General features: G+C 36.4%; 2 protein-coding genes and 1 pseudogene across 2 annotated transcripts; 2 read left to right on the forward strand and 1 right to left on the reverse strand.

Moving 5' to 3' along the window:
- The first annotated feature begins 2,880 nt into the window (after positions 1-2,880).
- On the forward strand, positions 2,881-3,875 carry LOC139883929 (RING-H2 finger protein ATL54-like). The gene is given in 2 exon segments (XM_071868024.1): positions 2,881-2,938; positions 2,941-3,875. Coding segments are annotated over 2 exon segments (993 nt in total).
- A 1,318-nt stretch (positions 3,876-5,193) lies between these two features.
- On the reverse strand, positions 5,194-6,965 carry LOC139883930 (transcription factor bHLH94-like; annotated as a pseudogene).
- A 4,940-nt stretch (positions 6,966-11,905) lies between these two features.
- On the forward strand, positions 11,906-12,631 carry LOC139883931 (RING-H2 finger protein ATL39-like). Its single transcript, XM_071868025.1, has one exon. It carries the CDS (start codon positions 11,906-11,908, stop codon positions 12,629-12,631), a length of 726 nt encoding a protein of 241 aa, XP_071724126.1.
- The last annotated feature ends 843 nt before the right edge of the window (positions 12,632-13,474 follow it).

Here is a 13,474-nt window from a genome sequence, read left to right on the forward strand (position 1 = left end):
ACACCGACACTCATCTCGCTCGGACGATAAAAAGAGAAACTAAGACCTACGGAGACAAAAAATTAAAAGTCGACTAAGAGCTAGGGCCACCTCGACACCCATTTTGATAAGGCAACATTGAAGCGTAGAAGCAGCAACAAGAGTTAGGCCGTCGCTCGCCAAGATGAAGCCGATGCCCTTAGGTAACCAAAACAAAGACTCAAACAAGAGAATTAGGTAAATAAGACACCAGTTAAGGGCTACGGCCATACCGCCGCCAACCTTTATTTGGGTAGAAATTCAAGCCAAGTTCTAATTAGAAGAATGAAGCCCATCATCAGTATCGGCTAAGCCATCGCTTGGCACCGAAGGCTCGTTTTTGTTGGGACATGCATAATATAGAAGCTGAAGAATATGAGCCGGCTATAAAAAGAATGTAAATTGTCAAAGGCCGAAAGCTATGAGCTAGCCTCAGACAGATATTTCAAACAACTTCAAGCAAAGCAAAAACGAGTATGCAAAGAAGGAAAGCTTGGAAGGCAAAACTCAGAAAGATGTAGGGATGCATGAAATCAAGCTACTGCATTCGTAAAGTCAAAAATCCAACCGAAACAAGTGTACAAAATTTGATATCTACAAGGTCGACATGCCGATATCTATGGCGCGCAGGCTAGGAAAGCTAGCAAAATGACGACATGTTGAGTGTCTGAAAAACCATGCAAGGCCGAACATATTAGACTAATCCTGATGCTCCTAAGGAAAGAGTAGCAAGCTTCGCTCGAAATTGGGTGGAGCCAATATGACACCACGACCAGGCGAGAAAAATAAGGGAAAAACGAAACCGAAGACGAGTCAATCTGAATCGAATATAGTTCCACTGCCACCCAAGATTCCTTCTAGCTTACCCTCATACGGATTCCAGATCTTCCATGCAAGTAAAGGCCACTCCAACAGTCGACACGGCCTCACTGAAGGCATCAACCTTTACCGAGTCTAAGTTCCCTTCCATATCATGCCAGGCATCCCCAAGAATTTGCTTGATTGTTGATAGTCTCGGATAACCACCCTTTCTTCCACACCGCCGATCCTGATCAGCGTGCGAAGCTGGCCATTCTCCTTCCGGGCCGCATCCAGATCTTTCCTCACGGCTTGAAGAACTCGTCGTTGCTCCTCATACCTTCTCAGGATTTCTTGGATAAAATCGGCAGCCTGTAAGAGAAAGAGAGAGCCAAATAAGGCCAATGCCTAAACAACCAGCCATTTAGAGAAGAAAACAACCAGAGAGCAGATAAGAAGAATGCTTACCAGTTTGTTGTGGCTGGAAGCTCCATCTACCACTTCTTGCCACTCCATGGCTTCCAAAGCTCGCCGACCGCCATCAATCACAGCCTTGGACATCCGCGGCACGGCTGAAAGCTAGCCATCTTCAAGGGGAATCGAGCCCGGCACATCCATGGCCGCTTGCCATTTGCAGCTCGTCCCAGCCATCACCGAACGTGCCCCATCCCCCGTTGGAGGAGTTGTAGCTTGGGTCGCCTCGGCAGACGCTGCCGCTTGTATGGCCCGATGTGGTCCCCCTCTCTTTCCTCGCTTGGGATGACGAGATACGACATCGAGAGCTCCCTCAGCTTCTTTAGGACCAGATAGTCCCATCGCTTCGCCAGCTGCATGACAAAGAAAAGGGTCAAAGCCATGAGGCAATAGCGGATGAAATATAAATTAAATGCACGGGAAAGGCTAATGCCGCAACGCCGATAAGGGTCGGAAACGACTCCCCACGAATCTTGGCTTTGCGATAAAAAATGTTAGGATTTGCCATCCAACTGAATTTTATTACTTGCCAGACTCCAATCACAGGGCTAATATAGTGATCAAACCCAATAGGCGGTAGCTCCGAATTCTCCGCGTCATAATAGACTCTCTCGGATTCGTGTCAGAAGCCGAGACCACCCCAGTTTGCCATCCGACAGAAAAAAACTTAAACAAGCTCTTCCAACACTTCACACCTTAGGCATGCCAATCACCTTTTGCCACACGTGAATGTTAAAATTCCTCTCTTTTAATGATTGGCCAATTTTTTAAAATCGTATAGTTGTCAATAATGATATACATACCTAAGTGATAACGTGTTAGGAAGTTCCCATCTAAGAATAGTTCAAAAAAGATGCAATACAATACACGATGGCCGGGTTGGATAAAATGAGAAAAAAAAATTACTGTATTACATTCACTGGATAAGGTGAAGTAATTAAGTGAAGGACTCGAGGTAGCTAAAGCAATTCAGCTAGTATATATATACATCCTGATAGTGATTGGTAGGTTTGGACTATTTGGCTATATATCCTGATTAATATACAATTTAAATGGCTTATTGGTCACACAATATACCAACCTTTAAGATGAGTCTTAATTATTTCACTACCCTAGTAGGTCCTGATTAAGATTTGCTACCAAATATTGGAGAAAACCGTGTTTGTTTGTATATCTATATCTTCAGTAGAAGAAGGGGATCGAGGTAATAAAGTCTTCTATATCGTCAATGTTCAAATATCAATGTATCATGGTTCCATGATCATACTTCTTATTAACAAATCGACTTGGATTGATCTCTAATCGTGAAAAGTGAAATTGATCGATCGGCAGCTAGATAAATCACATTTTATAGCAATTAGTAATAGTAATTCATTTTCAAACAAATTCAGAAAGAGTCATCTCAAAGCCAAATCTTTTGACAAATACATTCATGAAAACTTGATTTTAACCTACTTCTAAGTTTCTTGTCTTTCAATCCAAGTAATCCAAAAGACTTTACAACACATTTCCTCGATCACACTCTAAATTCATTTTTCTTTCAAAATTTCATGCTAGCTCCTGATCTTCAATACATTTCTATTGCCTGCCATGAAACACAGGAAACTCTTCCCATCTCTACCGTCAACAACAAACAAAACTGTAAGTTGCTCGAATTCTGTTACCCGTCTTGTCCTGACGACTGTGATTCTTACCCAGATTACTCCTATTTCTGGCCACCACCTCCGCCGCAACCAATATCCGACCAAAATCACCACGATTCATTCTATGTGATCATCATAATTTCCTTACTAGTCGGACTATTTCTCGTTTTAACCTATTATCTGTTCGTTTCCAAGCATCACGGTGGTTGGAGAAACATTACTGGAGCTCAACGGGATCAGGGGTTTCTTGAGAATCAAGTAAGTGATCATTCCATATGGTTCATCGCGACCGTTGGATTGCAGCAGAGTATTATAAATTCGATTACGGTTTGCAAATACAAGAAAAGTGAAGGTCTAATCGATGGGAGTGATTGTTCGGTTTGCTTGAATGAGTTTCAAGAAGGTGAGACACTAAGGTTACTGCCAAAATGTAACCATGCTTTTCATATACCTTGTATTGATACTTGGCTAAGCTGTCACACGAATTGTCCCTTAGGCCGAGCACATATAGTCTCAGATGCTCAATTTGTTGATAACCAGAGGGAAAATAGTGGTATTAACAATGGGTTGCGTGTGAATCAAGAAAGAGACCAGGGAAACAGGACAGGGTCAGAGGAAGATATTGAAATTGTACATGTCAATTCTAGAGAGGGTACTGGTATATCCATGAAAAGATCATTTTTGTTTTGTGGAAATTCAAGCAGTTTTCGACGGATAAATAATAGCTCTTCAGTGGCACAATGTCTGCATAAAACCCCTATTCGCATGAAGAGATCATTTTCGTGTAGCGGAAGATTTTTCTCATCCGCAAGACATAACCCCAACTTAAAACCATTCTTCCTTTATAAATGTTTTAATACTATTCCTGCAGATTTAAGCTTTGTGTATTTAGTTTCAGTAATTGGAGCCAGAAACTTGAGATACATTTATAATCCTTGCTGATAAAGAGGAACTTCCTGGACAAGTCTGATTAGTTTGAGAAGTGAATCAGCAGCATTTTCAACTTCTGAGTTGAACCACAAATTACAAGCATATGATTAAGGTATCATTATTTGTACATATGGCGATCAATTATTCGACTAATCTGTTAATTAGACAAAACAGTCGCTATTTTTTCCTGCTCGTAAATTTGTTCGGAAATAAAATATACATGTTCATTTACCAAGTACGCTTATAGACATAGATTCTGTAACATTAATGTAACCTTTGATCTTTTATTAGGTTAAGTGCTTGACAAAGGAAATCAGAGTAATAGAAAATCTTACCCACTCTAAACTCTGCCTAAATATTATGCTTTCAGTTTCATCTCCAGGATTTTGATCATCTACTAATCGCTATTGTAGGATTTTGGTAACCAGCTTAGGAATAATATCAGAATGTAGTAGAAGTAATTAAACTAAGACCTTCACGATAGTCCAACATACTATTGAATTGATTTCTGAGTAAACTTTTTAATGTCACCATGAATAAAAAAAAAACTAGTTTTAATGTCCCAGGTCATCTGGGCAGATGATAATTGAGAAGACTAATATAAATATTTGTTACGCTAGTAATGTGGTACATCAATCTATTATTTCAGAATAGTCGATTTGACCTAAGACTCTAATATGCAACTCTAACTTTTAAAGAATGTACTATACGTACAATCTATTTATACTAATCTATATTAATATTCGATACAAACAAAATATTGTCCACATATTTGACGAGCGACACATTTCTTATTCACTATTTTTCATTCCTAATAGTTTAGGACATGCCAAACAGACTATGTAGAATCACATAAATAGCCAATATTAATAATCAATTTTGTTTAAGAGATATTACTTCCGCCTCAAAATATATGATATTTTTATTTTTATTTCATAAATAATTATACATAAAATAAAAATAAAAGTCTATCATGTATTTCAGAAGATGTACTAATTATTCTGAGCAATACACATGGGTCCAGAAAACGTATTACATACAACAATAATGGGCAATATTTTTAATTAGTCTTTCACCCTCATTGATTCTTTCTAACCAGAAAAGACAGTCACATATATATATATATATATATATATATTTTGTCCCTCACCAGAACCAGCCCCATTTACATTAGGCATGAGCTATTTTATTAATCGATCAAGAGTACCAAATTAAGATTCTTCTTTGAGAGGCTATATCTTGTCCTCTGTTAAATTAAACTAATTGATTAATAACTTAAAATATAAATAATTACAATGACAGAAGAGAGAAAGAGCACAGTCAGCTCAGCTCAGCTGCAAGCAGTCTCTTCCTGTTGAATTCTACGCAGCATTTTCTTGATCGCAGCTGCAATGTCGTGGACTGTGTTTAGATGATGACACCTTTCCTCAATCTGTCATAATATTCATCAATCAATAACTAATGCATTAATTCATTGTTTGGTCAATAATCTATGGGAAAAATTTGACTCCTGCTATAAGAGGAAGCTCTAGAAACGTGTCGATTAGTTAAATTTGTCATTTTTTATATATTTAATAATAATTTAAATATATATTATAAAATAAAAAATTATAATATAATATAACATAATATTTTATTTTTTTTATATTTTAAATTGGATTGGTGAACGCTTAATGAAAATATATCAAAAAATAATTAATACGAATCACACGCACCTATAGCCATATAAAAAATACAGATTTTACTCATTATCACATGTATTTTTTAGTATAGAGCCTAAGGTTTTGACATAATTTATAACATTAATTAGAAGAAAGGAAAAAAAAACCCTTGAACATTTATTTTACAAATTTAAGTGAATGTAAATTATATTCAAATGATGCTATAGTACTTGATATGTGCCGACTAAGATTAAGATAAATAGATTAATGGAAGATAAGTAAATAGTACTATCTCCGCATCTAGTTCATATTTGATAATTTTAAATTTATTTATATGAATATATATAATAAATATTATAAAATAAATATATATGTCCATATTTCTAAAATTGAACACATCATCTGATATGGGGGACTAATAAGGATCAAGTATATATTAATGTACCTTAACACTAACTGAGTAGAGAACCAATTGATCAAAACCGCTGACATTAAGGTGGAGAATATTAAGCCGTAGTCCTTGAAGTCCGGCGACCAATTTGAAGAGTTGTCTACTACTATTCTGTTTCTTCGCAATATCTTTATGTTTGCATGACTCTCAGCCACCGTCACTTCTATGTTCTCAGCCGTAATGAGCTGATCATATTGTTTTTGTTGGGTGGTTCTATGATGGGACTCCATGAATGAAAGGAGTTGTTCTAACTCCTTCACAAAGTTGATTGCGCCACCAATTATGGAGGCTTGGTCTCCCTGGAATAATCAATTGATTGGTGCATTATTAAGCTATTTAAGAAATAAATAAATTAGCATTGATGATCAAGCTTATGAAATTTCATTTGTATACTCTCTCCTAGGATAAAATATGGCATATGACTTGCTACAGTTAACTAATGTGCTCAAATGCTCAACTCCTAAAGTACTATTGAAAAACGCAAATAGAGTCCCGAACTTAGGATTTTAAATTCGGGATGAACTACAAAGTACAAGCTATAGTTACCTTTTGAACATAAGAAGGTGGCATCAGAGAACGGAGAACGGAGAGGTGGTCATTCATCTGTTTCCGGCGGTTACGCTCAACGGTGATGTGCGTCATTCTCTGGCTTTCCATTTCCTCCTCATTCTTAATTCCGCTACTCTTCGTCGCCTTTCTTTTCTTGCTCCGGCCCGAATTTGGAATTTCCGACTCCAATAGTACTTTAGGGAGCACGATATGATCAGAATGAGTATTATTAATCTCAGATGATGAAGAAGAGGCATAATGATGACGATGATGATCAATCATCTTTACTGAATTAGCAGATGATGATGATGATGAAGACAAGTAGTAGTCCCCAAGACAATTATGATCTGCATGATAATAATGAAGTTTCCGGTCTATTATATCGTCGTTGAGAATTTGGAGCAAGTGCTTATCTTCTTCCAAATCAGAATCATACTGCATCGAGTTTACTTGTTATACACAATTGTTTCCAATACCATGTTATCTTTAAAGAGACGCTAGCTAGCTTGATTCATGTATAGAAAAACTGAATGTATCAAAACAATATATTTATATATCAAGAAAATGTATAGAGAAACCGAATGAGAATATTGTATAAATAAAATTTTAATTCAGACCATAGAGAAAAGTTTGGCACAAATCCAATGACAATTTCAGCCAAGTGTCTTTTCAATCCCTTTTTAAACATTGTGAAGGACTAAGCAACAATTTATTTATGCAAACATATGTTTTTTTAATTCTAGCTTAGGTAGAGTATATTAAAAATAGCTACACGTACATCATGCAGATTGCACATGAGAGTACAATGTAGTCCAGTCACCAGACCATACCATACCAAAAACACATACTAAAGGAGGCTAAGTATTTCTGGAGGGAGGTAGTACTAGAGAGGGAATCTCATGGCAATTGCAATTTATCACTAGCCTATCTTGAATAAGATTAGTCACACTAAAAATGAGTTACTACGTGAATTAATGATAGACAAACTGCATTCTTAAAAATCATTTTCATTATATATACTCATGATAAGATGATTAATGTCACCACATAAAGATATCGGCCAATCAGACACAGGACGTGAATGGTTATATATATATATATATGGTAGTATTTTATTAAATGGACTAGTCAATGTTTATTTGATCATCCAAAATTTGTATAACTACATGACTTCATTAGGTATTGATCAAGCAGAAACTAATATCTGAAAAAACGGATAAAAAACCTGATGTCAGCCCTAGATCTATATATTGATTTAATTTATTTTTCAAGTCGATGATGAACATTCAACTGAACAAGAGCGTTAACTATTAACGAAAGGGAAGTAAAATCCCGACTTTTCAGGTGTCTCTGTACAGTACTCGTTCAGAGAATTCTACTTACATGTGCCAAGAGCCAGAGACCACACAAAAGGACCTTGCATATACTAAAATCATCCCTTCCCAAGAACTGTTTATTGTTTAATTACAAAGGTCATTGTTGTCCATAATAACTTTAAAAATATAACTTAAAAAATATATCTATGTAGTAGATCGTTAATTATGATCTTTAAATAAAATATGACATTCTCGTTGGTTTCTTCCTGTTGTTTCTTGGGTTCTATTTCTCTAAACGAATATTAGCTGACAGATGTATATGATTAATATTAAAAATAGAAAATTATTTATGTCCTGGATGCATGCTATCTTTAGTCTACAAATCGATGAAAAAGGCAGAAAAATACAAGTGGCATTTGAATGTATCGACAAAATTTTTAGTGCTAATTAATCAGATTCCTATTTGACTGATTAGAAATATTTATAGGTCATGGATGATCAAATAGTGCAATAATTTGCCTGGTTATTGTTTCGTTTCTTAATCATATTCTTTCAAGACTCTTTCATTAGGTAGTATCGAGTCAATTTTGGACAATCTCCTAAAACTCCAATTTAGGTAAAATTGTTGGTACTGTGAAAAACATATCATTCTCTATTCAAATACTACGCGAATTTACAACGAAAGCCAATATCATGTCAAAGCTAGCTCGATATATACATGCATCAAAGCTTACAACAACCTATTAATTAAATTAATAGTACAACAAACTAGCAGAAACAAAATATAATATTGTAAGCTTAGAATGTAACTCTAGAAGGAACCATTAGAACCAAAAAGGAGAAATGTTGACAAGCTAACATCAATCCCTAAAAATCACGGATCTAGTAGGAACAAAATAGAAAAACTTTGCGGAAGCACACGCCCTAGAGCAAATTTGTGATCCGATCAATTATCTATCCCCCCGGCAAACCTCCACGCCTTCTTTTATCACTACACTAAAATAGCTAATCTGCGACGCAAAGCTGCATCGCTGATCCTTGAAAATGCGTCGCATATCGACTTATGCCACACAAACATTTACGTCACAGATGGGCTTGTCGCAGATTGGTCAGCGACACATTTGTCGCAAATGATTTGAAAAGTCAAACTTAAATCTGCGACAGAGAGACGTGTTGTAGATCGGCGACACAAGTGCTCGTCGCATATGTGTCGTAGATCAGCATGTGTCACTTTCCCATGGTTATTGCGTACCACCAAGGTATATTTGTTGTTGATGGATCCAAATGTAAATGTTGCATCGAAGTTAATTTTCAAAAAACCAACTTGCGACTTACTCCACTTATCTTTGGTAGCTAATTTATAACGACAGACCTTTGTAGTGGCTCGGCCTGAGCAAGACAAGTATGTTCAAAGCAGCCAGTAGGAACCCGAGCACATGCAAAACAAACACATCCTTGTTCCTATTCGACCAAGTACACCAACACGCTACCAGGAATCGTATCAACTAATTATTCGATCGTATATTGAAAGCATAATTTAGCCAGGTTTAAAGATTCATATAGTGGAGGAGTCGATAACGTATTCAAATCCAATGACCTCATCAAACCAATAGTCCATCGACAACACTTAAACAAATGCAATATATTTTCTTCACATTTCACAATGTAATGGTATATCCATTACTCTTCTAATAAAATTATCTATTGTGCCTAATAATCCCGTACAAAGTTTCCAAACAAAGTGTTTTATATGGGGTGGAAGCTTTAGGGATCATGCCTTAGGCTAATATGAGAAGCAGTGCCTTGCCCAGGTTGTCAATGAATAAGGTCTTTATCATAATGGTACCCTGATTTTATATTGTACACTCCATTTTGGGATGGACTCCATATGAGCTGATCGTGGCATGATAAATTAATGATGGGAGTACAGGAAATTGCATTGACTACATGTTCAGGAAATAGATTATGCAACAAGTCCATTTCCATCTAGCAGTGGGTATAACAATTAGATCATGAACACCTAAGTGTCGGATTGAAAGTTGTATCCGGCAACAGGACTCGGAATTCAGAGAGGTTCTTAACCTGAGGATCACGAAAAAGTTGAATATCATGGCCATCTAGCCTCCATCTTCCTCCTTCTAAAAGCACCTGCCTAGAATCATATAAGTTCCGCCAAATGTCGGATGAAGAATTGTCAATCTTAGCAACCATAAAATGTCGCTTCTTGTGCTACTTATTATTAGGATACGAGTTCGGGTTTGCCACGACACGCCAACTTTGTTTCACCATTAATGCAAGGTTGTATGCCTCAAGACACCGAAAGCCGAGACCGTCAACTTTCTTATGCTTACATAGGTTATTCCAAGATGCCCAATGCATTTTACTTTTACCCACCTCTGAACCCGAAAAGAATTTAGCACACTAAGGCTCAAGGCTATCACAAAAACCTTTTAGGGCAATTTAAATAGTGACATAGCATAAGTCGGACCAGCTTGCATTACAGATTTAATTGAAACTTATTTCCAAGCTTGGGATAGAAGTTTACCTTTTCAACCAACCACTTTATTCTATATGCTATCACGTAAGAACACAAACGGTTTCTTGCGCCCAATAATCAGTGGAAGGCTTAAATATGTGCTGCCATCTAGGGTATTGATCACACTAAGCTCATTCATTAACCTTTCTTGCATCCTCACTGGTAGGCCCAAAAACACGCTTGATTTGCCGAAATTAATCGCCTAGACAATAGTTTTGCTTTAAAGGTTCAGAATGCTCAAGAACTGATCACACCGTAAAGTTATACTTCTACACTAGAATTCAGAGAACTCTCTAGAGAGACTATAAGAGAGCATTCAGTATATCCACTACTCCATAATAAACTTTTAATTAGAAATAAGAATTTAATTAAAATATTATATATATATATTATATTTTAGTTAGGAATAAATTTTTTAAATTATAAATAGAAAAAGAGTATCCAATCGACTATAATATGTTTTAGAGTGATAATTGTCCTGAAAGAGTTAACTAGTAATTCAATTAGGGTAATTCTATTCACTAAAAAAATGCCAACAAAAGAAAAAATTTCTGCGACAAAATTTTCCTATCACTAAAAATATTTAGCGACGAAAAATTCCATCACAACAATTTATTTTTAATAAATTTAGTATTTTTATCGGTGAAATAGCAATTTCCACCCAATTAAATCAATTACCAACTAGAGTCAGGAGTTCTCCTTTAAATTCATTAATTAATCAATTGGTTCCAACCGTTGCTATAGAGTATCTACATCGGTTTTATTGTTTTCTTTATGATTTGTTGGGAAAGTTTACCAATCCGTTGCCCCCATTTACTGTAATTTATTTCACTCTACCCCGAGAAGCAGCAAGTTAAGTCAACTTCAATTTTGTTACTCGTCAGAATCTGTCAAAGTTTTAGCTATTAGTGTATTTATTTATTAATTTTCACGTTTGTACACGGTTTTCGTATAGTTGCACGAAATCTCTAATGGATAAAATTATTCAAATTGCGATCTTGGAATAAAATAAATTACTATTTTACTAGTGGAACAACAGATTTGAGGCTGAGATTATAATTTATAAATGAGTCACATAAACAATATTTAGATTTGGCTGAGCTAATTAGCTGCTAGATGAATATATTATACATGTGAAAATTAAATGGACAATCTTGCATCACTAGAACTTAATATTCATTGTTATCATCGCATTAACCAATCGAAAAAAACAAATGACATCACAAGCATAGAAAATTCAACGCACGACTAGTCAAAAGTCAACTACATACATTACCAGATGCTCCAAAATCATATAGAAAAATTATTTTATGTACCAAGTATTTTTTTATAGGTTTGAAATTTTACAATCTATACTTCTAACTTCTCCTATATCATTAGTTAGTTAGACATGTTCAGATACCCAAAAACACAATTACATTACACAAAAACCATTCCTGACATGATCACCGATGACAGTCCATTTATCCAAAGTCAATCACAGCAGTCCTATATTCTTATTACTACTTCTCTGCTATGATCAACATGTCATGGCACAGTCTTCATTGCCACCGCCGCCGCCACCGGACGCTTTCACCAAATTTGAGGCAAGTATTAACCCGAAAATGGCCGTTGTCTTGGTCATCCTTGTGATCGCCTTCCTCATGATGGGATTTCTGTCCGTCTTCGTCCGTCGTTGTGCCCAACGTCAGCTACAAGGAAGGTATGATCCGCCGTTAGCGTTGCTTGGTGCTGGCAGGCTGTCTCGGAGATCGGCGCGTGGACTTGACGCGCAGGTGATTAAATCTTTCCCTACTTTCTTGTATTCTAAGGTCAAAGGGTTAAGGATCGGCCAGGGCTCGCTCGAGTGTGCAATTTGCTTGAACGAGTTCGAAGATGATGAAACGCTGCGTTTAATACCTACTTGTAACCACGTGTTCCATCCCGATTGCATTGATGCTTGGTTGAATTCTCACAACACTTGTCCGGTTTGCCGAGCCAATTTGGTACCTAAACCGAGCGACGCGAGTTCAATCAATTCGGTTCAGGATGTTGAACCTCCGGTTCAATTGGAAACTAGACCGGATGATAACGATGGACAAATTTTAATTCATGTTGCTGAGCACGTACTGCAATCTCCGGGTGAGCATTCGATAATCGTAAGCGATAACGTAAATCTAAATAGCTCATTTCGATCAAAATCATACGGTTCGTCATCACGATTCAGTCAGTCTGATCGATGGTTGCTTAGGTCGCACTCTACCGTCATTCATTGATTCAATCCGGCGAGAATTATGAAAGATTTACTCTAAGATTACCTGAAGATGTGCGAAATCAATTAGTTAACTCAAATCATACCGCCATGGAATTTTCAAGAGAAAGAAGTACAAGGAAAGGTTACAGGATTTATGAAAACAATGGAAAGGGCAATTTTAACTATGAGAGATTCGACCAAGAAGGAAAATCAGAAATGTGGCGGTTCACCCTGACTCCACCCTTCCTCTCAAGAGCCGGTTCACTTAAATCTCAGAAAACTGACGTGGAAGAATCATCTGATCGACGATCGTCTCGATCAGATAGTCAAGTTTATAGAATACAGAATTGATTTCAGGGATCTGGATTTGGATCCACTGTGATTAGCTATACATAGATTTTTTATTTTTTATCTTATAAAGTTTCCTACTTTTGTTTAATATATTCTTTTGGAAATTTTATGTTGTTTAAATCAATGGTGGGAGGGAAAGTTGCTCAACACAATCTAAAGATATTTCCTCTATACATAAAAGCTGCTATATGATATTAAAAAAAAAAAAAGCTACTACATATATGTATATACATGTGCTATATATATATACCCCTTGTATAAACAATCACTAGTAGAAAATTGGATACGGCCACGGCTCGAAAATCGTGGTCTAGAGTCGAAAAATCGTGACCTAAAGTTTTGGCTATGGTTTTTTGAATGATCCCAAAATTCCTTAGCAGTCTCAAAATTCTGAATGATCTTGAATACATTAGGACGTACAGCACATTGAATAATGCTAACAGTTTTGATGTTTGCTGTAGAAGTAGTTGATTCAGCTGATGTCCATTGGTCTTCACTTTTGACTACTTCAGCA

The sequence above is a fragment of the Rutidosis leptorrhynchoides genome, unplaced genomic scaffold, assembly GCF_046630445.1.
Source record: "Rutidosis leptorrhynchoides isolate AG116_Rl617_1_P2 unplaced genomic scaffold, CSIRO_AGI_Rlap_v1 contig475, whole genome shotgun sequence".
Classification (NCBI taxonomy): Eukaryota; Viridiplantae; Streptophyta; class Magnoliopsida; order Asterales; family Asteraceae; genus Rutidosis; species Rutidosis leptorrhynchoides.

Excerpts from the sequence above, each read along its gene's own strand:
- LOC139883931 (XM_071868025.1), top strand. The coding sequence starts at position 11,906 with ATGGCACAGTCTTCATTGCCACCGCCGCCGCCACCGGACGCTTTCACC.